General features: G+C 40.0%; 1 protein-coding gene across 1 annotated transcript in view; it reads left to right on the plus strand.

Annotated features, from left to right (window-relative positions):
* Positions 1-24948, plus strand: part of LOC104050918 (dynein axonemal heavy chain 5) — a 178554-nt gene that overhangs the window by 127644 nt on the left and 25962 nt on the right. The window contains exons 65-72 of the mRNA XM_064443197.1: positions 2394-2564; positions 2986-3364; positions 4429-4700; positions 6569-6733; positions 10999-11266; positions 15918-16039; positions 17279-17626; positions 23098-23286. Of these exons, the coding sequence (XP_064299267.1) occupies positions 2394-2564; positions 2986-3364; positions 4429-4700; positions 6569-6733; positions 10999-11266; positions 15918-16039; positions 17279-17626; positions 23098-23286 (1914 nt within the window). The remainder of the gene's footprint in view (positions 1-2393; positions 2565-2985; positions 3365-4428; positions 4701-6568; positions 6734-10998; positions 11267-15917; positions 16040-17278; positions 17627-23097; positions 23287-24948) is intronic.

The following is a 24948-nucleotide window of genomic DNA, read 5'->3' on the forward strand; positions in this document are numbered from 1 at the left end:
ATGGGAGACAGTGTCAAATGCCTTACTGAGGTCGAGATAGACAACATCCACTGCTCTCCCTTCATCGACCCAGCCAGTCACGCCATCGTAGAAGGCTATGAGATTGATCAAGCATGATATCCCCTTGGTGAATCCATTTTGACTACTTCTGATAACCTTGTTCTCTACATGTGGAGATGACCTCCAGGATGAAGTGCTCCATCACCTTTCCAGGGCTAGAGGTGAGGCTGACTGGCCTATAGTTTCCCAGGTCCTCCTTCTTGCCCTTTTTGAAGATGGGAGTGACATTGGCTGTCCTCCAGACCTCAGGCACCTCTCCTGGCCTCCACGACCTTTCAAAGATGATGGAGAGTGGCTCAGCAAGAACATCTGCCAGCTCCCTCAGCACTCACAGGTGCATCCCATCGGGGCCTATGGATTTGCGAGGATCTAGTTTGCATAGGTGATCTCTGACCCAGTTTTTCTCAACTGATGGTAAGTCTTCCTTTCTCCTGATTTGTCCTCTCTCCTCTGGGGGCTGGGATGCCTGAGGCCCAGCCTTAGCAGTAAAGACCGAGGCAAAGAAGGCATTCAGCAACTCCGCCTTCTCTGCATCCTGCGTTACCAGGGCCCCTTCCTTGTTCAGCAGTAGGCCCACTGTATCCCCAGTCTTCCTTTTACTGCTGATGTATTTAAAGAAGCCCTTCTTGTTATATTTGACATGCATTGCCAGATTTAATTCCAAGTGGCCTTCCTCGTTGCATCTCTGCACACCCTGACAACATTACTATATTCCTCCCACGTGGCCAGTCCCTTTTTCCACATACCGTGAACCTCCTTCTTCTGTTTGAGTTTCTCCAGAAGCTTTTTGATCATCCATGTAGCTCTCCGGCTCCTCTGCCTGACTTCTTCCTCCTGGGGATGCACCAATCTTGACCTCAGAGGAAGTGGTCCTTGAATACTGTCCAGCTGGCTTGGACCCCCCTGCTTTCCAGAGCCCTAGCGCATGGGAATCCTCCTAGCAGGTCTTTGAAGAGGCCAAAGTCGGCCCTCTTGAAGCCCAAGGTTGTAACCCAACTCGTAGCCCTGCTTCTACCTCGCAGTATCCTAAACTCAACCATCTCATGGTCACTGCAGCCAAGGGTACCCCCAGCTCTCCCATCCTCAACCAGCCCTTCCTTGTTTGTTAGGATAAGGTCAAGCAGCACATCTCACCTCGTTGGCTCCTCCACCACTTGCATCAAAAAGTTGTCCTTGATACTCTGCAGGAACCTTCTGGGTGGTGCATGGCTCGCCGTGTTGCTTTTCCAGCAAATATCAGGGCAGTTGAAGTCCCCCATGAGGACCAGGGCCTGCGATTGCGAGGCTACTTCCAGCTGTCTGTAGAAGGCTTCATCAACTTCCTCTTCTTGATCAGGTGGCCTGTAGCAAACGCCCACAACAGTGCCACCCATATTTGGCTGTCCCTTAATTTTTACCCGCAAGCTCTCAATGACTGATTCTTAAGTCATTCTCCTCTTCTGGGATGCAGTTTGTAGCTTCCACAGAGCTACATTCTATAGCACTGGAATATATGACAGACAGGTTTCCAAACAAGAAGTTTGTGAGAGTAAAGAAATTTGTAACTTCTTTGAAATACAGGAGACCCTCTCCTGTACTGCATAACTCTGTACATCTCCCTTTTCTCTAGCTTGGCATGTTGACAAGAAAAAAAAATAAACTGAAGCCATAGGTGTAGGTAGACTGGTAATACTAACTACCATTTTCTTACAGGAAGGTTGACTTGATTCATTAAATAAAGGTAGCTGGCAAGAGTGTCCCTGAGTTGTGTTGGACTGTGCACTATAGACGCCTCATTTCACTTGGCATTGTGTTGACTTGTCTGCCATTGTTCCCTTGCCATTGTGTGTCTTGTAGAAATAGCATAAAAATTCCATATGACACTGATAATAATTGTAACATTTCCTATTTTATAGCAATAGAGAGTGTATTTTGAAAATTCACAGAATCATAGAAATTAGAGACTGAAAAAGTCATCCAGTCACCTTCCCTAATAATGTAAAATCCATCCATACAATGCATCTTTCAGTCTTTCATCTGATTTAATTTTAAGTACTTAACATAATGTGGCTTTTATCACCTCCCATTGGAAACCAGCTTTAGTGCTTCGTGGATCTTACTGTGAGGATGCTTTTCCTGGTAATTCTGATGTGTTTTCACTCCTCAGTATGCCGCATTAATCAAATAAATGCAGGATGCATATAAATTGCTATAGTATATAATAATTCTGTACTTTATAGAAAAAGCAGGAAAGCCTCCAATCTATCATGCATGAAATTACATTTTCTGTGTCATTACAAGGAACCTTTCTTTGAATTAATCTTAAACATTCTAAGGAAAATTTCTGAATACAGGAATTGGAGGCAGAAAGAGTCAAACTGATGGAAGAAGTGACGTCTAACAAGAGGAAAATGCAGGAGCTTGAAGATAATCTACTCTTCCGCCTAACCAGTACGGAGGGCTCTTTGGTTGAAGATGAGTCTCTGATAGAAGTCCTAAGAAGCACTAAAACAACAGCAGAAGAGGTGAATTTTGAGTGCATTGCAAATACATTTTGTAATTGTAATTTGAAGATTATTTGTAGACAGATTTTTTTTCTGATTTTGTTTTTTCCATTCAGAGCCGCTATATCACATCTGACTTCCTAACAAATAAATGGTAGAAACACTATAATTTTTTTCTTCCTAAAATATTGCAAAATTAAACTGTTACCTGGATACCGCTTTATGTTCCAGGCATACTTTGCAGGCGTAAGCTTGAATCAAATCCCATTGTATTTGGTGTTTGAACACATGAAGACACAATGTGTGTGTTGAAACACTGACAGAGGGAAGCAAAGCTTGACTAAAAATACCATTGTGATCTTAAGACCTTTTCTCTTTGCTTGTGCAGTGTAAATCACAAGTGACATGACTTAATCTTCATGGTCTTTCCATTAATTTTAAGGTCAGTGAAAAATTAAACATAGCAGCGGAGACAGAGGTGAAAATCAATACTGCACGTGAAGAGTATCGGCCTGTTGCTGGTCGTGGTAGCATCCTTTATTTCCTAATTGTGGAAATGAGCTTGGTTAATGTCATGTACCAAACATCCTTACGGCAGTTCCTTGGCATTTTTGACCTATCAGTGGAAAGATCTCAGAAATCTCAGATCACTGCAAAAAGGGTAGTATATGTAATCGAGCATCTCACCTATGAAGTCTTCAAGTACACAGTTCGAGGGCTGTATGAAAATCACAGATTCCTGTTTACATTGCTTCTGGCACTGAAGATTGACTTGCAGGCCAAGAAAGTTTCACACGCTGAGTTTGAGACATTGATCAAAGGTAATTTCTCTAAAAATGTTCCTGTTTACATATGTCTGTGAACTGCCAAATTCAGATTTTGCAGTGCTTGCAATAACAGTATGTTGTATCTGGTGGATCTAATGTTTTTAAACTCGTGAGTGAAAGCCTATGTAGCCCAAGAAGGGATTAAGGGACAAATTTTCCAAAACGCAAGCAATATCGATTAATTATTATCAAAATAATGCTTAGATGAGGATATTTAACTGTTTTACATTGCAAAAGAAAGAAAAAAAAGTCCATTAGTTTGTAAGAGACCCTATAGTTTTCTCCTGTGAGCCTCCTTCTTGAGTTGCCACGTACCTATGTCTGTGGGCTTGGAGACAGTCAGCAAAATCTCTTTTGATGGCTGGTGAGCAGGCATATGAATGCATGAGGACTCTACCACATTTAAGTGTCAGTATAAAAAAAAAAGGAAATCTTTTACCATGTTGTAAAACATTGCATTATGCCACCACTGTACGTCACTACTCAGACACAATGACAAAAAAAAATTCTAGTAAAGTTTATAAAATTTGGTGGGGGTGGACCCCACTGTCTCCAAGATACGGTAAGTACAATCGGGTACCGAGATAAGTACAGTCAGGTACTTGCCATCCAAATATCTGTTTTCTTTGCAAACACCGATTTAATGTTCAGCTTCGACTCACCTGTGTTGGAGGTGCAAATCATCATGACACTGGAGTGGTGGTTGAGCTAAGAGGCTGCTGAAGTTGCACTGTCCTGGAAATGAATGCACCATAGGTCCTTTTTATGTCTGGTATGAAGACTTGGGTTTGAGTATCCTTTTAGGTAGGCAGCTTCTATTCCAGCTGTACAGATGGAGAAAAAGCAGCACAAAAATTACTGGGATATCAGGTTTGGGAGGCACTGAGACCACTTCCCCAACAGTTCTTTGTTAAATTACTCTTCCATGCAAATTCTAGGTCTCCATGTCCTGGTTTACAAAGATTTTTACTCACTAAATTGTAGAAATAGTTTTTATTACTTGTCATTTTTCTGTTTAACCATGGTGATTTTCCTCTATAATGCTTTTCGTTTTGCAGGAGGTGCCAGTTTGGATATGAATTCTGTGGAACCAAAACCAAAAAAGTGGATTTTTGACATGACATGGCTCAATCTCGTGCAGTTATCCAGCTTGTACCCTTTTAATCAACTTCTGGTGCAAGTTGTTAGGAATGAGAAGTCTTGGAAAGCTTGGTTTGATGAAGCAGCACCTGAAAAAGCTGTTATTCCTGATGGGTATGACAGCTTACTGGATCAATTCCGTAAACTGCTCCTTGTCCGTAGCTGGTGCCCTGATCACACTGTTGCGCAAGTAAGATATGCTTTCGTACATTGGTTAAGCCATGTGGCGTCTCCTGTAGAACTGCTAGTTCCAAACTTATGTTCTCTGAATTTGCTTTTGTCATATTTGTTGCAGAGTGAGCCATATTGAAAATCAGATATTGAAATCCTTATAACAAATATATGTGAAAGAATTATTAATTTATTTAATTGCAATGAATTAGAAGGGCATTGCAAAACATTAAATGAATTGTGTTGGAGCTGTAAGAATACCATTCTGTTTGTGTGGCACTTCCAAAGTGGGGTGATGAAACTTGTAAAGCGTTTGCATTCTTCTGGTGATTCAGAAGACACATCCCTGCTTTTTCAGAGAAGAAGTGGAAAGAGAACAGTTCTTTTTGATTACAGGTGCACTAAAATAGCGGATAAACTGTTTCTGTACCCTCTATGCTGAGGAAGTAATAGTTAAGACTGTCTCATGGTAGATATTGTAAAAGAAACTGCAATAGACTAGCAGTTTCTCCACAGTCTGTGATATATGGATTTTTCTTCTCTGTGTAAGTCTAAAGAGATGTATGAGCCTGTGAGTATCCTTTTTTTCAATTTTTTTTTTTTTTTTGTCTTTATCTACACTGGAAAGTAGTACTTCTGATTTCGTGCATATCTCAACTTTACATGTTACGTGTTGTGACAGCATTTTTGTTGTATTTAAGGGCCACCATTTTTTTGTGGACCTCTTTTTCAACAAGACCCCTCCATCCTCCTTCCTTTTCTTCTCTTCAGCTGGTAAGAGAGAGGTATGGGAACTTCATCTGCCACGATTTAAACAGACCAAAATAATAAAGCTGCTACTGCTCATTTATGAACACTCTTATTGTCTTGTACAACCACCTTTGAGAGTGTCTCTGAACAGTGGTTTTAAAAACTGAATTTTAAAAATTTATTTTAAGGAAAGAGAGGATCCTTTTTGTTATTATCTTCTTTATCTCTTCTTTTCTTCCTGTGTATCCCCAAGTGTTACAAAATTTTACCTCTTTTCACTAGGGCAAAAGTTACACTTAATAGTAGATGATTGAGTTATTTTTTTCTGGAATTGGCATCTTCCTCAGTCCACCTTGTTCCTGGGAGTTTCTCTCTGTAATACATACCTCAGAATCTGTGCTAGTAGTTTACACAGTTGGAAAATCATATCAGACAAAAAACCGTTTCGCAGACCAGGATTGCTTTAGTCCTTTTAGAAAATGTCTGTGAAAAGAGGACAATAGAGGCATAGGGAAGGTTTGACCTTTAAGGATAAAGTCTGAGCTGTTTCATTTATATTTTGTAGAAACAGATATTCAGCATAAGAGACTTGAATTGGATAACCACTGGACAGGAGAATTTGTTTGAAGTTCCAACAAATATATGGAAGGTTGTAACTGGGTCAGATGAAAGATCTGTCTAATCTGCTATGCTGTAGAGACAGTGTCAACAATACATACTTAGAGGAGCTAAGAATGGGGCTGGTATAGAGAAACTCTTTTGTTTGGCTATCCACCAAGCTTTAGCAGTCAGTACTTCAGGGGCAATATCTGGGCTGTCCTCAAAGCTGTCAGTGGATCTATTCTGCATGGATTTCTTCAGCTCTTTTTCAAAAACATTTAGCAGCCTCTAGCAACAATTCTCACAGGATGTCTGTTGTGTGAGCAGAATTCTTTCTTTTCTTTGCTGAAAGATTGCTATCTGAGAATTTCAATGGTTGCCTCCTGTGGACTGCAATTTTTGTTACATCAAAGTTGAAAATGAAAGTTTAGAAAGTTGTTGCCTTCCAATGTAGGTGTTGGTAAATTCCACATCAGTGATTAATGCTACATAAAAAAATTTAAATGTATATATTTCTGGTAACTTGTTTTTTTTCAGGCTCGACACTACATTGCAGAATCTCTTGGAGGGAAATATGTGGAAGGGTTTATTCTTGAAATGGAAGCAATGTGGACAGAAAGTGACTGTCGAACACCTTTAACATGCTTTTTATCAACGGGGTCTGACCCCACTGAAAATATAGAACGTCTTGCAAAATCAAAGGTATCCTCCGAAATCAAGTTTCCTAGAGCTGATGAAGAGATTTAAAACTATTCTTTGAACAAGTAATGGTATTTCCACTTTTTATAGAAGTTCACATGATGATATTTATATTCATACCAGTGTTCTCTGGAAGTTAATTTTGGACTGGTAGCCAAAATGCATTTACTGAAGAAATGGAAACATTACATTCTTGCTTTTTCCAGTTGTTTCATTCCAACGGGCCCTCTGTCTCTATCCAGCAGACTATGATAGTCCATTGCTCAGTGAAAGTACTTGGCTATAAGAACAAAGCAATACTTGTGGTTTACACTGTGTCGCATTCACTGTAGGAGCTGCCAGTAATTATGATTACAGGAAGATAGAGGAAAAAAATCACAAATATGGTGACATGAGAAATTAATTTGGAGACCCTGCTCTCCATCAGTTCACTTGATGGAGGGGTTCAACATTTCTTACAGCACAGCATCACTTTAAAGCACTCTGTGCTTTCTGTTTTATGGTTCACAGTGTAGACGCAAGTATAACTTTCCCAAGAAGAAGTTATTCACAGTAGATATCCATAAATTTTCCTCACTGTTAGCATGCATTTTCATTTAGAGGTACAGGATTTGGGATGCACTAACTAAGACTTACCTGCAAAAGTAAGTCTCCAGTGGGAGTTAGTTTCTGTAATCAATGAAGAGAGGCTCCTTTGAAAGCAATTCCGAGCGCATGATTGAAACTTAACTCTGACTTGCGTTGAGGAGTTGAGTATTTCTATCCCATTGGCCCTGTAAGGGGATGAGGGACACTAACCTCCTAATAGAGTCACCTGAAGTCAACTTGTCACTTAGAGTCACTCTTGCGAGGAGTAGAACAAAATGCTCTGCCATTCTGTCAAAACTTAAGCAAGACCTTAGCCTGTCTAGGGAAGTGCTGGTAGGTAGAAGGTGGCCTGTAATAATGGTAATGATAATAATAATAATAATAATGATTATGATTATGATAATAATAAAAAGGAAAGTAATGGGAGAGAGAAATAAAGCCCAGGAAAAAAAGGGAAAAAAACCACAAGCTATGCAACTGCTCACCACCCACCAACCAACGCTGCCGGTCCTGAGCTGTGATCTCTGTGTCCCCTGGCCAACTCCCCCCAGTTAATACACTGGGCATGACATCATATGGTACAGAATATCCCTTTGGCCAGTTTGGATCTGCTGTCCCGCTGTGCCCCCTCCCCTCACGGCTTCTTGTGCACCTGGCCAAGCACGGGAAGCTGAAAAGTCCTTGACTAGTACAAGCACTACCCAGCAACAACTAAAACATCAGTGTGTTATCAACACTATTTTCATACTAAGTCCAAAACACAGAACTATGCCAGCTACAGTGAAGAAAAATCAACTCTATCCTGTCTAAAACCATGACAAATATTTTATGAACAAGGCAGTATCAGCTAGGCTGTCATAAGTAGAAGTTCAACTGTAATGTCAACTGTAAATGTAAAGTTAACTGTAAAGTTTAACTCTAAAGTTCTTGTCTGATTTCTTGCAGTAAATATCTTACCACAGAGCATATAGAAACCTTTCAAATTTACAAAAGCCAACCAGATTCTGCAAATCCAACTACAAACACAGATTTTATTTTTTTTTTTAACGTAAAAATGTGTATTAACATTGTGGGACTGGAGGAGTATTTCAGTAGTTCTCTAGCTTTTGAAAAATTTATCTAGAAAACATTTACAGTTTTCAGAAACATTTGCAAGAGCGCTTTGTGTTTATTTAGCTAGCTTGTCAACAAATTGTAGTTAGTTCCTGTCTTTCTCTGGGCTTTCTCTGCTTTTTTCCAGAATAATCCTTTGACTTAACATAGGTTAGCTGCACCAAGGATCTGATCTTGGTATATAAGTGATTCTATACCTCCAAAGTATCCTTTTTTTTTTTTCAACTTAATGATAGAAAACTTCCAAAAGACACGCTGGGCCTATTTTTCAGTTGATTTCCTTTTTACAGCCATGATTTGTAGTCTTAAAATGGGTTATCAGTACTGATGGTACCTCTAAGTATGATATTAACAATATAAATCAATTACCTGCAGTTGGAAATGTTTACATTTGTGACCAGATTTTATTCTGCTCTCTAAAATTTAGTTGTTCAGATAGCCTTCTCCCAAAGAAATGGAAACAGTATCTGTGAACACTTACCTATATAACCTTGTTTATACACCAAGCAAGCTCTATCTTAAAACTAGTTGGATTTCTGTCCCTTTTACTCTCACCTGAAGATGGAGTGAAAATTTAACTTTCTGAATTAAAATGAAGTTCATTATGCCTAGCACTTTGGCTTCATTAAAACCAGATATTTTTATTATTGTAGAGATATTTTCTTTCAGGGAATGAATCACAGAACCTTCAAAAGAACTGTCAGGAACACTCTAGTGACTAAAATTATAGTATTTTCATCTGGATAGTGAAGTATTAAGATGATGCAGATATTTTGGTATGACTTACCATTGAGAGAAACACTCTGTACACAAACATTTTGAAGAGTTCTTTCAGAAGGAGTAAAATTAGGACAATCCATAGTGAAGAAGACTTTTCTCCTTGTCTTCATGTTTCTATAATGTTTAATGGTTGTATGTTTGAGAGGTAATATTGCTGAGAAAAGCAAATTATGAGAACATGCTTTGTTAGGGAATAATGTACCCACTGAATATTTATGCAGTCTGCAGGGGTAGTCACAGTCTTTGACTTAACGGGGGTGCTAGCTCTACTTAGATACATCTTCGAAAAGGTAACATTTTTGTTCCTCCAGCACACAGGCAACTTCACAGGCTATTTAGCTTTGCTTCTTTTAGCTGCAGTTTCAGGTTTTACTGACCTGAGAGCAGTATTTGACTGCTTTCTTATCTTTGGCATTCTCTTCTTAAACCTTTTGCTGGGATGTGGGGGTTCATATACAGGAGCTGTATTTATACTGTTCAGTAAAATCAGGTCAGGGCCTGTTCTCTGACCCTAAGGCCAAATGACCCAGCACAGCTTGAGTCCATGCACTTAACTTTTTCTCCTGCAGAAGTAGGGCAGCCTCATCCACACTGTTTAGGACTGGATGGCTTCCTTCTTTGTTGTTTCACAGGGAGAGAGTCCCAGTAGCAGGAAAACATAAGACTAACCTTTGTAGCTCTCAGCTAGCTGAAGATAGGCCCAGATTGATAAGTCTTTATGCAGCTTATCGCTCACAGCATGAGGGATACTCAGCTGTAGGTGTTAAACATGAAACTGTCCATGAAACTAAGTCTTTTCATCAATTTCCTTGCCCTCAGCATGTATATAGAATAATCTGCTCACCTGGGTTTGATAATTCTGTTTTTCCCTGGTAGGAGTCAGGCAGGCAACCTAAACCAGGGGACTTAATAAGAACAAGGGTAGTAAGAACAATGAGTAAGAGGGGGTCTGCCTGCATGCTATTTACAGACTTGTATGGTCCTGATCACAACCTCATCAGCTTGACTTTTTCAGATACCCTTGTAAGAGCTTGTATCATCATCTGTTTTTTTCTGAACAACTGGCTTTCTTCTCCCATGGCCTCTGGAGGAAAGACTCCATAAATTTCCAGAATTCTTGTGTTTGCATTTATGAGCTTTCTCTCTTCTGAATCCAGAAAACTAACAGCTAGAAAACTAGCTAAAGCTAGAAGAGCACCAAACTAGAATCCTCTGAATCAGTGGCTCCACAGCTGCCAATTAACAATACAGGATATTTGCTAAGGAATGATTTAATGTAAACCAGTCTTTCCTGTCCTGCCTGCTTACTTGACAGTTCTCTATTAGATGAAACAAATATGTTCAGACACTAAAAAGACACCAAAATTGTTGGCTTTACTCTGTGCATTAGTTATTATGTGGAGCCTTAATATCTGTCCATCTCAAAATAGTCCACATCATACAAAACAGAATAGTCAGGCAGCTATGTTGCTGTGTGTATGTCCTGCTTTATTGGGGAAAGCGAAGAAAAGGACGCAGAAATGTTTCAGTTGTCTTATCCCATTGTCAGACCTGCAAAAAAAGTTTATGTCCAGTGGGTGTACTTTTTTCAGCAGGTGGAAGAAAAGAGCAACATGAAGGGTTTTGCTTTTTTGTTTACTCTATTTTAATATAAACAGTCTCCACTGATAGTAGTGGTTTTCTTTGTCGCACAATGTCACTACACATGGACCTACAGAAGCAATACATCATGTGTATAGTCATTCTACAGAACTCTATATGAAGGAAACTTTCTTTTTTCCTTGCAGAACATTCCCTGTCGTGCCATTTCAATGGGTCAGGGCCAGGAAGTCCATGCAAGGCGCCTGTTAAATCAGTGCATGCAAGATGGAGGATGGCTCCTTCTACAGAACTGCCACCTTGGCTTGGAGTTTCTTAGTGAATTGATGGACATCATCACAACAACAGAATCTATAAGTGAAGGTTTCAGGACCTGGATCACTACAGAGGCTCACCCAGACTTTCCTATTAATCTTTTACAGTCCTCTATCAAATTTACCAATGAACCCCCTCAAGGTAGGAAACCATACTTTTTTTTAGTTTGGGGGCTTGCTTTCTGTAGCCCCCGCCGTACCACTATACTCTGTGCAGTGTTTTAGTTTTTATTCTCCATTGTTTCATTAGCTAAATACAGCACTGTGTAAGTCAGTCTTGCGATGTGTAAAGCATGAATCGTTGGGGGAAAAATTTATATTGTTTGTTTTTGTAACAGAAATTGATAGTGATTTTGTTGTTTGTGTAGAACCTGTGGAGAATGCCAGGTGAGTGGTCCTTTGTTAAGCTTAGTATGCTTCATCACTCTCTCCTTTCTGTCCTGTTGACCCCACCCAAGGCTGCAGAGGGGGACCGATCCTGTGCTCTCTTCCTTACCCATAAGGAAAAGGAAGGACTCTTCTGAACACCCAACCTCAACCTCCCAAACTGCAGTATATAGCTGTGGCTATATACCCCTTAGGCTCTGTCACAGGCAAAACAGTTTATAACAACCCATAGTGGATCCACTATAGTGGGGTTTACTTATGAAATGATGAAATTAGGGCTTTTATGCTACTTACTTATTTTACACACTCACTCTTTCATGCCTCCTGTATTGCATCCATTTCTGCTTGACTTCCCTTCCGATTGGAGAGATTGCTGCTGTTCCAGGAAAGTTGGGCAGAAAGTCAGATTGGCTGCATGCTGTGCAGTTACTTGCACACCAGTCTTGGACATTACAGGCCTAGGTCCCTGGGCATCCCCTGGCATTTTCCTCCATGCTTCTCCCCTACCTCCAGGATCTTTCCCCACTTTCAGGAGATTTCCTCAAGCTAGGATATTAATCTCACGCTTTCTGGGCCTCTAAGCCTCCAGTTTTCCTAACCTAAGTAGTCTATGTGCAGAAGCACAATGTGTGATCAGCATCCTAACTGGCAGGTCTGACTCATGTTTCTGTATTAATTGGAGGTTTCAGGATGTTTCATTTTTTTGCAGCCTGTACCATTTGCATCTAGCAAGTAGCAGGTTTGCCCCAAAGAGTTCAAAATTTCAGTTTTGGACAGCCACCATCCCTCATGCATGCACGCATGCATGCACTGCCACCTTTCAGTCTTCACAGTTTAAGCTGGTTTTTGCATACCGCAGCCTCCTCTTCACAGACTAAGCAAACTCAGCCTTCTTGTCCTACCTTTGTAGATCATGCATTCTCAGTATCTGATCACCTTTATTCCCCCATCCAGTTTCTCCACACCTCCCTTGTGTGCCAAATGTGGGCAATATATCTTAGCCTGATCAGTGCTAAGTGGAAAGTGATAAGAACCTCCTTCAGTCTGCTGGCTGTGCTTCTTCTAAGGCAGCCCACTGTCTGGGTTGCCTTATTTGCAAGAAGAGTGCAATTTTGGCTTATAGTCAACTACCATCTGCGATAACCCTGAGGTGCTTAGCAGTAGCAGCTAGTAGATCTCAGTTTGTACGAATGCATGGGGTTGTTGTGCTGCAGGTGTAGAACTTCACACTTCTCCTTGTTGAACTTCATGCAGGTTTTGTTGGCCAGGTCTTTCTCTCTCACTAGATCCCTCTGGACTGATGCCATTTAGTATGTTAGCCACACTCTCTAATTTAATATTGTCTGCAAATTTGTTGAGGTTGCCTTTTGTCTCCTTATCCAAGCCACTGATGAAGATATTGAACATTATCTCTCCCTGGTGTACTTTGCTTTTTTTTCTGAATCCTGGGATATCTTAAGCCATTAATTACTATTCTTTGAACCTAGTAACCAGCATGCTAGCCTCCTACAATAAGATGATTGGTTTAGTGGATGAGGGGAGAGCATAGGGTGTTGTTTATCTTGACTTGAAGAAGGCTTTTGACACAGCCCCCCAGTACATCCTCATAGACATACTGATGAAGTAGGCATTACAGAAGTGGACTGTAAGGTGGACTGAAAAATGTGTGAACTCCCAGGCTCAAAGGGTTGTGGTCAGCTGCACAAATCCAGCTGGAGAGCTGTCACCAGTGATGTACCCCAGGGGTCAATACTGGGGCCAGCAGTGGTTAAAATTTTCACTAATGACCTGGATGATGGGACACCCTCAGCAAGTTTATAGTTGATACAAAGTGGAAATAATGGGCTGATACACCAGAAGGCCATGTTGTTGTTCAGTGGGAGTTTCACAGGCTGGAGAAATGGTCTGACAGGAATCTGCTGAACTTCAACGCAGGGAAATGCCAAGTACTCCCCCTGTGGAGAAGGAACATCATGCACTCACAAGACTGGGCTGACCTGCTATAAAGCAGCTTCGCAGAAAAGTACCTGGGGTTCCTGATGGAAATTAAGTGGAACATGAGCCAGCAATATGCCCTTGGAGCAAAGATGGTATTCAACATCCTTAGCTGCATTAGGAAGATAATTTCCAGCAGGTTGAGGGAGGTGAGTCTTCTCTACTCAACCATGGTGAGAGCATATTTGGAGTGGTGTGTCCAGGTCTGGCCTCCCAGGGCAAGAAAGTCATGGACAGAATGACTCCAGTGAGAGGCCACAAAGATCCTGAAGGAATTGGAGAACATGACATATGAGGAGAGGCTAAGATACCTATGATTATTTAACCTGGAGGAGAGAAGGGGTATCTTACCAATGTATATAAATATGTGATGGGAGTAAGTAAAGAAAACAGCGAGACTTTTCTCAGTGGTGCCAAGTGACAGAAAGAGAGGTGATGGACACAAATGGAAATCCAGGAAATTCCACTTCAGCATCAGAAAAAACTTAACCCATTGTGAGGGTGGTCAAATACTGGAACAGCTTGTTCAGTGAGTTTGTAGACTCCATCCTCAAAATCCACAGGGACAAGGTGTTGAAAAACCAGCTCTAGTTGACCCTGCTTTGAGAAGGGGTGTTCCGCAAAGTGACCTCCAGAAGTTCCTTCCAACCTCAACTATTTGGTGTTTTTCTGTGTGATATGAAAACACCCAGCTTTCCAAAGTAGTTGCTCCTTACCTGTTGCTCTCCTGCTGTTGAATGTCTCTCTTACCCAAACTATGCTGCTACCTGCAGACATCTTTTATATGTTTATAGAAGCAAGTTACTACCCTGCCTTATATCTACTCATTATCTATGATGAGGGAAGGTTACTTTGTATTTTGGACTATGGCAGAAAGAAATCCTCAGGCCTGATGCTTATTTTGTCTTTTAACTCCCTCATCTTTAACTAACTGTGTAATGCATCAAATTGCCCTTCATTTATATATATGTGTTGCCACTGATTTCAGTTAATGAAGTCAGTAGGAGCTGAGAATTTTTATCCAAGGTCATATTTAATGCCTCAATCATTTACACCTCTTATTTCAGTATTCATCTTCCTCTGAACATTAGTAAGACGTCTACAAAATGTCTGATCTTGTGAAAGGCATCTTGTTGCAGTGTATATATTCCACTCCCAAGAGCAGTTAGCCTGCTGTTGAAAATGTCTTACTTATTTCTCCTCACCCTTTTTAATTCAGTGCTCAGCATCTTTTTATTGTACTATGATCTTTCAAATGATTATTCAGATGATATCATTCAAATGATAACAGCCTGTAGTTCCAAGAGGCTATTTTATAAGTCAGGTTATGGCCAATTTACAGCTTGCAGTTAGTGAAAAAAATATGCCCGGTGTAACAGTTCAAGTTAGGATGAAATATAAACAGTTTTAGTTTTCTGACACTGTCCTGCCACACGGTAGCACAATGTGATAAGACACTTCTGTTTGATTACTTTGTCTTGATTTTGGAACTCTTATGATATCCTTAGAATATTTTGAAAAGCTATTTGTTTGAAAATTGTTCTAAAGGATCTTTGTGAAGTAGGAAAGAAGCCAAAGGGTTTTTATTGTGTCATAGGAAGTATGATGACTTGGACAATCTATTCACTGCACTTGAATTCTGTCTTTTTAGCCTTGTGTTAAGCTGATTAGGTGGAAGATATCATAAGAGGGACTTGGTGACAGTAACTCATGCTCAGTGTTGTGTGCCAAAGGCAGATGATGCTTCAGTAGCGCTGCCTGAAAGCATCTGGGAGTAGTGGAGCTTACATATTCCATGGAAGCTGAGACTGTATTAATATCATCTGCCTAAAGCTGTTATGGGATACAAAATGTCAGTGCTCAAACAAAACTCCCCAAGAATTAGTATTTCCACTATGAATTTAGGTTCTTGTCTCATCAGCTTTGTGCCTGTATGCCAGTTTGAGAAGCTGCATATAGAATTTTGGGATTGTTATAAGAATGAAATCTAAATAAAATTCTCTTCAGTAGAACTAAAATCTCATTTTATATGTAAATAACGAAATACAAACTCTTGAATATTCAGTGCTATATTTCATATGATGTTAGGTGTCTTTTTGATTGCCATATAGTTGCTGAATAGTTATGTTTATATTACAGTTGTATTGATAACATTTAGGTATGATTACTTAATTGTAATTCCTTCCAGACTCTTGAACTTGATTTGGTGTGTCATCAACCTGAAACAAAATGTGACTGAAGTTTGCCTGCTATGACGAGCTGAACAGATAATTGATTCAGAGAGATTATTTGAAGTTATAAATAAAATGATACTCAAAATTGGAATAGAGAATTCTGCTTACAGAAGTTGGACTTACAGGTTCCATACATTCTTTTTTCTCATATATTACATTTTTGTACTTATTTTCTAGGTGTGAAAGCTGGCTTAAAACGAACATACTCAGCTGTTACTCAGGATCACCTAGAAGTGAGCAACATGCCACAGTGGAAACCATTGCTATACGCTGTAGCATTTCTTCACACAACTGTTCAGGTTTAAAAATGTATTTCTTTTCTTGTGTCATAAAGCCATGTTTCACTTATTAATGCACCATGTTATTAAATGAAAAACATGTTTAAATGGAAATCCCATGTTGGTAAACTAAGACAAATAAAATAAGAAAGAAAACAACACACTTCTATTACTGCAACTGTCTTAGAATTCTGCTTATGTTGATCTTATACCTCCAACAGGGATGATATTTCAGAGGAAAAAAGGACAGTCAACCAGTGATTAATTCATATACTCTTCTGTTAAAGTCTTTGGGTCTGGCTGTGTGATCTGTCTTTCAACTAACTGTTTTTTTACTAATATTTTAAATCATAAAAGCACATTAAAGAAATTTACAGCTTGGGTTGGAAAACCATAGTCTTAAAACTGCTGCTTTTACAATGAGAAGGGCTAAAAGGGTGAATATAAATCCTTCCCGCACTGAAACCTGTAGGAGGAAATGAAGGTAGAAGATGATTTTGGGTCTTGCCTTTCAGGACTTCCATTAAAGAAAGTGCATTATGGATTAACCACAACTTTTCATCATTCTATTGGTAGATTTTTGCAATATCCTTAGTTTATATTTGGTGCCTAGTTAATTTAACTATGTGGCATCCATACACTGATACATTGTGGTCAAATGGAAGCCTCGAAAAGTATGCTTGTCTTTGGCCCATCACTTCTTTCTTGGTGGAAGTTAAGAATGTTTAAATACCAGATATTGCCCTAACAACTACATACTGCCAGCTCCACCCATAAATGATTCACTAAGAAGCAGCTCTTTCTACTTGCATCTGCACCATGCAGAGCTATCAGTGGTACAAATATACGTAGTCCATAGGAGGACCACAGACAATGGTCATGGCTGATGAGCTTGGACATCTTTTCCTAAAACAGTAGCTTTATTTTTGAAATTCAAAAACTATAGTTCTATATATCTGAATCTCACAGATTCACTACACTTAAAAAAGAGGAATTTTCCTTTGTGAAAATGTTAATATTCCTATTCTTTGTTCATATCTATCTACTGATGATGATAAATGAAGAGATATTTAACTACTAGATAATCAATCAAGCATTTGGCCTTGTGTGTGTTAAGAGAAGAATAATTTATTTTAAATTGGTGAAATACAGCCCCAGCTAGAATACACTGTTCTTAGCATATTTCATGTATTCTTCTGTATCTAATGTTTCTTTACAATTACTATCAATCAGCCTTTTACCTTTAACTCTATTTTACAGGAAAGACGAAAGTTTGGTCCATTGGGCTGGAATATTCCTTATGAATTTAATCAGGCAGACTTCACAGCCAGTGTGCAATTTGTTCAAAATCATTTGGATGATATGGACATTAAACGTGGAGTGAACTGGAGCTGTGTTCGCTATATGCTTGGAGAAGTACAGTATGGCGGCCGTGTAACTGATGACCTTGACAAAGCACTGCTGAATACATATGCAAGAGTGTGGTTTGGGGAGCATATGTTTAGTGAAAAATTTTGTTTCTACAAAGATTATGTTATTCCAAAAGGGAAAACAGTTGAAGACTATCTCCAGTACATAGAGCAATTGCCAGTGATTGATACACCTGAGGTAAAATATTTTGATATATTAAAGGGAGTTTTTGTTAGATAAATAATTTAGTCAGGTATATTTTCCAGATCCATGAATGTATAAGTCAAGATTAGCAGGCAGACCATTACAGTGGCTATCTAGTGTAAATCTGCTGACCGCAAAGAGGTAGATGAGGCCTTCTTCAGACGATTGGAAGATGTCTTACATTCACAGACCATGGTCCTCATGGAGGACTTCAGTGATGCTAATTACCTGCTGGAAGGGTGATATAGCAGGGTTCATGCAGTCTAGGAGATTTCTTGAGTGAATTAATGACAACTTCCTGGCACAGGTAACTGAGGAGCCAACAAAGGTGCTTGGCTGGACCTGATACTTATGAGCAAGGAAGAACTGGTCAGGGATGTGAAATCCAGAGGCAGCCTTGACCACAGTGACCAATGGTGGAGTTCAGGATCCTAAAAGGAGGGAGTAAAGCAAAAAGCAGGACCACAGCCCTGGATTTCAGGAGAGCAGACTTCAACCTCTTTAGAGGTTTCTTCCAGGCTTGGAAGAATCCCATGGGATATGGCTCTGGAGATAAGAATGGTCCAGGAGAACTGTTTTATATTCAGGGATCACCTCCTGCAAGCTCAAGAAAGAGCTATCCTAACAAGTAGGAAGTCAAAGGCAGCAGGAGGCCTGAATGGATGAACAAGAAGCTCCTAAGTGAATTCAGACATAAAAAGGAAGAGTACAAGAGGTGAGCACAGGGGCAGGTGACCCAGCAAGAGTATAGAGATACTGTCCAATCTTGCAGGGATAGGGTTAGGAAAGCCAAGGCCAAAGTGGAGTTCAATCTGTCAAAGAATGTGAAGGGCAACAAGAAAGGATTTTACAACTACATAAACAGCAAAAAGATGGTGGGGGAAAATGTGGGTCCATTTCTGAATAGGGCAGGACCATTGCTGAATGGGACAGAAGAACTAGTGAGAAATGATATAGAAAAGGCTCCTTGCCTTAGTCTTTACCTGTAAAACTGGCCCCCAGGAATCCCAGGCCCCTGAGACAAAAAGTCCAGAACAAGGAACTTCCCCCTGGTGGAACAGGACCAGGTTAGGGAGCATTGAGACAAACCGAACATATGTAAATTCATGGTACCTGATGGGTGGCACCCATGAGTTCTGAGAGACCTGGCTGATGTCATTGGCAGGTCACTCCCAATTACTTTTAAATGGTCACAGTGATTGAAAGAGGTTCCTGAAGAATAGAAGATAGCAAATATCACTTCAGTCTTTGAGAAGGGAAGAAGAAAGATCTGGGGAACTACAGGCTGGTCAGCCTCACATCAGTCCCTGGGAAGGTGCTGGAGAAAATCCTCTTGCAAAGCATTTCCAAACACATGAGGGACAAGCAGGTGATTGAGAGTAGCCAGCATGGATTTATGAGGGAGAAATTATGCTTAACCAACCTATCACCTTCTACAATGAGGTGACCAACTTGCCAGATGAGGGAAGAGCAGTGGATGTTTTTTACCTCAACTTTAGTAAGGCCTTTGACACTACCTCCCATAACATCTTCATAGACAAGCTGACAAAGTATGGGTTAGATAAGTGTGTTGTGAGGTGGTTTGAAAACTAGCTAATTAACTGTCCCCAGAGGGTTGTGATCACTAGTGCTGTATGCCAGGGGTCAATACTGGGGCCAATACTGTTTAATATCTTTGTTAATGACCTGGATGATGGGGCAGAGTGCACCTTCAACAAGTTCACAGGAGTGAAGAAGTGGAACTTCTTCACAGAACTGGAAGAAGTAGCTTGTAGACCAGTTGGTTGTGCTGCTATTCAGAGAGATCCGGACAAGCTGGAGAACTGGGAAGAGGGGAATCTAATGAAGTTCAACAAGGGGAAATGCAAATTCCTGTGTTGGTTGTCATGGTGGAAAACTAGCTGACCATGAACTAGCAATGCACCCTCATGGCAAAGAGGCAAACAGTATCCTAGGCTGCATTAGGAAGAGGGAGGTGAACCAGCTGGTTGAGGAAGGTGATCCTTCCTCTCTACTGAGCACTGGTGAGATTATATCTGAAGTACTGTGTCAAGTTTGGGGCTCCCCAGTACAAGAAAGATATGGAATTACTGGAGTGATTCCAGAGCAGGGCCATGAAGATGATTAAGGGACTGGAGCATCTGTCATATGAAGAAAGGCTGAGAAAGTTGGGACTCTTTAGCCTGGAGAAGAGGAGGCTCAGGTGGGATCTTATCAATGTGTATAAATACCTGTTGGGAGGGTGTAAAGATGGAACCAGAGCCTTTTTGATAAGAGGCAATGGGCATAAATTAAACAATGGGAAATTCCATCTGACAAGAAGAAAAAACTTTTTTACAGTGAAGGTGGTCAAGCACTGGAAGAGTTTACCCAGAGAGGTTGCAGAGTCTTGATCTTTGTAGATATTAAAATCCCAGCTGGACACTGTGCTAGACAGCCTGCTCCAGCTGACCCTGCTTAAGCAGGTGGTTTGGATTAGATGACCCTCAGAGGTCCCTTGCAAACTAAACTATTTTATGATTTTGCAGTTCTGTATGGGATTGAGCAGGCCTGTGGACTGAGCAATAATGATAATAAAAAATCCATATGGTCTAATTTTGCAAGTTATAATTGGGAGATTATTCCATTTTGACAACAGGAAGATCTGGATGTTGCCAAGAATTGATGGGGTAGAGTGCAGGGTAGCTCCTGGTTGCCCATACTTTTACATGACCCGGTGTGTTTATACTGCAGTAGTCATATTAATTGGAGGACTGTGACTTTCTGCTCCCTCCCTCATGCTCACGTGATGAAGTTAGTTAAAATTACAACAGCAGTGAATGATCTGGATTTCTGTCTCATTTCTATTAAGTTGATAAATGACTTTGTAAGTAAGCTCTATTAAAATTAAATAGACATGACTGAACAAAAAAAAACCCTGGTTTTCTGTTAATGATAATGTGCTGGCTGAGAGGGTGAGAAGATTCCAAGTTTTGAATCTCTGAAGGTAGTGAAAGCAGAATGGAAGGGTGTTTGTGCTGGCAGTGATGCACCTTTTCCAAGTGAGGGTACATGCAGCCATGATAAAGCACCAGTGGGATCCATCTGAGCCCAGGCCGTGAAGTGGTTCCTATCAGTGTATGAACCTTCACTCTATCAGATTTCAGGTGCTACTTTCATGAATCTGTTTTTCTAAGCACATGGGAACCTCTCTCACAATGTGGCAATGCATTTTTAAAGTATTTTGATGACTGTAAAAAAATCTGTATGTATAATTTGATGTAGGGGGGGTTTACCTTTGACTTTTATGTAAATAGGACCAAGTTCAAGAATGCAAACATCTTTTCATCCTTCACATTTTCACAGGTTAGGAAGAAAGCTATGACTTTCTTCTGTCATTCCAAAATCTGTCAATATTGCTCATGGAAACCTTTAACCTTTTAATCTCCCAGTCTTCTTCATTCCACAAAGGATATTGTGCTAGTCAAAACAGTTTATCTTTGTTTCCTCCCCTTTCCACTTTTGGTTAAGAAAGAAAGACAGAATAAGTCTGATTGCTGTATTCTTGCTCTTTTGATGAGATTTCAACCTCTGATCAGAATAAACACTGACTTCTGAAGAGGGCTATTGAACTCAGCAATCCCTTTGAAAATGACTTTGATTTCAGAGTGGTATAGAGCTTTAGCAATTGGTTTTCAGGATTTATCAGGCTAAAAAAAAAACAACCTGAAAGACAGAATTCAACATCCTCTTTTTAATCAAAATTCCCAGAGATTTTGGATCAAAAAGAATGAGAGATTGGGCTCCTTGATTAATATACAGGACATCCAGGACACTGGTCCACCCACTGCTTTACTACTCGAGTTTCTTTGTTCTTATTCCTTCATCCATCACTTGCATAAAAACATAGGACCAGAGTTGTCTCCCATGTAACATCCCTGTCTTTGGCAATGTTACACCAATTTTGAAGTTAGTGCTTGGGCTAGCACTACAATTTACATTCACAATAGCAGATATTTTTCACACTTCTAACTTGGGCACTGCCACAAAATCTGCTGGAGCAAAAACAAACAAACAAACCCATATTGTGCAAGAGCAAAAGCAGAAAAGAGTGTATCTTCAAATGTGTATTCAATTTCATACAGAATACTAATGTAATACAGTGCATTGATATTTTTACTTTTTACAGGTCTAAATATTCAGGTTAAGTAAACCACTATGTGTAAAACATGTTAAATCTTACTTGGAACCTAATTCCATGCTAGTTATAATCACATCTTCTCTTGCACAGGGTATTAGGTCTGTACTGTGTTCCTTGTGCTGCTGTAAGGATCAGATCCACAACTGGTGTAAATCAGTGCAGCTTTGCTGGCTCTGACACAGGTGCAGCCACTTATATCCCTTGTCTCTGAGTTTCTAGATTTGAAAGCATAACAAAATTACATATGGCCCTTTTTATTCTGTCCCCAGAGTATGTAAACATTGGTTACTAGAAGCGTCTTCTTGTAATATACCAATTCTAATGTAAAATATGAAAACATGAAAAATGAGAAACGGAAGATTGCTTGGCTTTGGTGCTCAGTTTGAGGGCAAGAATTCCTTGTTGTTGGATCAGTGGTTCAACATTTGTAAGAGATAGTTAATAGCTATAATTAAATGAGGGCTTGTGAAATCACTCACAGTACAATTCCTCCTGGAGAAGAGTTGCAATTGTCAACCTGACAATTATAGACTTACTGATATTTCAGTGGAAGTTTCTGAGAAAGCTATTAGCATTCAGACAAAGGGCAGCTTTGCAGTAATTCTGTGCTAGCTGTATCTTAAATAATATAATTCAGTTTCAGAAGAAGGGGAAGTAAGGAGTGGGAGACTTAAACCAAAAAAATAGCTAAACCATAAAATATCCTAAATATATCTCCAGTCATAAAATCTTTATGTACTTCCAATATGGGCAGTGTTTTATTCACTATGCTGCATGCCTTATAAGCCTAAGAGACAGAGTAAAACAGAATGTGTTGGAAATTGTAACTGGTCTGATTATTAGGGGCATCTACTTGAGCTGGTACAACAGCAAGAGATCTGTAGAGACAAAGAGCTAGTCATGAGCGGTCGGTATCCACGTATGACATGTTTCTAACAAGCTCTAGTCTGAGCCAGTGGAAAGGAATCAGTTCTTACTGCCTGATAGCACTCCAGAGCATGATCCAAAGCCTCTTATGTGCAGATAGTCAGAAGATCAGTTAAAAAAACCCACTCCTATGAATGAAAATCTATTGTATATGCAGCCTATGTTAATATTTTTCTGTAATTTGGACGTGGTCTTTGGCCAGTTAAATGGGTGTAATTCCACTGACCTATTCATATCTATTGTTTTATAGAGCTGAGGATTTTCTTCCTTTTTTATCCATTTTCATGCATTCTTTCACTGATATAGTTTTAGAAGGAAAATCACATTCTTTTTCTGTTTTTCCCCCTTTTACTTTAAGGTATTTGGACTTCACCCTAACGCAGATATAACTTACCAGATTAACCTGGCTAATGAGACATTAAATACAATAGTGAGCATCCAGCCCAAAGACAGCAGCACTGGAGGAGGGGAAACCCGAGAAGCAGTGGTGCAGCGTCTTGCTGATGAGATGCTAGAGAAGTTGCCTCCAGATTATAACCCTCATGAGGTATATACTGCTTTATAGACACAGATGGGTTATGTATGTATGTGTATATATATGTTTTATGAGTTTTACTGTGCTTCTTAGATTTACCTGTCACATGTTTTAAAACGCTCTTACAATTATGCATAGTGTTTTATAAGTCTGTTTTGGTTTGTTATCTAAAATATTGCTACATTGGAAAGATATGTTTCAAAGGCCATAGTCCACTTAATTAGTCACCTTACCTCAGAAGAGCCATTAGAGCCTTCAGAAAGTTCTTGCCCTCCTAGTAGCTTAGAGAAAGACACCAGTGCCTCCTTCTGAAGGATCAGTGATCTCACAGTGTTTGCAGCTTTCAATTTACCTACTCTTATTATGATACCACCATTATCAATAATGGATTTTATTACCAACCTTTTCATGCCCCAGATTTTTTGGAGTTTGAGCCATAACTGATATATTTGTCAATCTTTTCTTGCATTATTGATTAACAGTCTTATTAAATGGAAGAGTCCAGCATAAAGCACTCTTGCATCAGTTGGTAATAGGATCTGGTGTCTTGCAATGTGTTACATGAACAGTAACTGTTGAAACCCCCTCATTTCCATGCTTTTATTATTTACAATTCTGTTTTGCACTGATACTGCTTTTTTCCCTGGTTGCAGTCCAAGATTATAGAGTGCCCAGTATGCTGTACTGAAACTTATGTTCTACTTTATTTTCTTCTCTGGCCAACTTAGAATGTCTGCTTAGGTTACAACCAATAGTCTTGGGGCTCTAGCAATATTTCCTGTCTTCTGTTCTACTATTCATTTCAGATTTAATATGTCTTGTATAAATAACCTCTTCTGTACTGTCATAATTCAGTTCAGAACATCTCTTTTCATTCCCCTCTTGGCAAGCTACTTACAATCTGCAACTTTTTTTAGTGAGGTTTCCTAAAAGCTTTCTCCATATAGTTATTTCTCCATCTATCCCCGCTTGTGTCTCTCTTTTTTTGTCACCTGCTTATTGAGTGATTCCCAATGATAGTATGTGAATTATGTATTTCTAGAATTTGATTTGGAATGGAATAAGTTTCACAGAATCACACACAGAATCACAGAATCCCAGGTTGGAAGGCACCTCAGGGATCATCTAGTCCAACCTTTCTAGGAAGGGCGCAGTCTAGACAAGACGGCCCAGCGCCCTGTCCAGCTGACTCTTGAAGGTGTCCAACGTGGCTGAGTCAACCACTTCCCTGGGGAGATTATTCCAACGGGTTACTGTCCTCACTGTGAAAAACTTCCCTCTTGTGTCCAATCAGAATCTCCCCAAGAGCAACTTGTGTCCATTCTCCCTTGTCCTCTCCACACAACTCCTTGTAAAACGGGAGTCTCCGTCTTCTTTGTAGCTACCCCTTAAGTACTGGTACATGGTGATGAGATGCCCTCTAAGCCTCCTTTTCTCAAGGCTGAACAAACCCAGTTCTCCCAGCCTATCCTCGTATGGCAGCTTCCCAGTACTTTTTTTCATCTTGGTGGCCCTTCTCTGGACCCCTTCCAGCCTGTCCACATCCTGTTTGTAGAGCGGGGACCAGAACTGTACACAGCACTCCAGGTGTGGCCTGACAAGCGCCGAGTAGAGTGGGATGATGACTTCTTTATCTCTGCTGGCAATGCCCTTTTTGATGCAACCCAGCATCCT

This window comes from Phalacrocorax carbo, chromosome 2 (assembly GCF_963921805.1).
Source record: "Phalacrocorax carbo chromosome 2, bPhaCar2.1, whole genome shotgun sequence".
Lineage (NCBI taxonomy): Eukaryota > Metazoa > Chordata > Aves > Suliformes > Phalacrocoracidae > Phalacrocorax > Phalacrocorax carbo.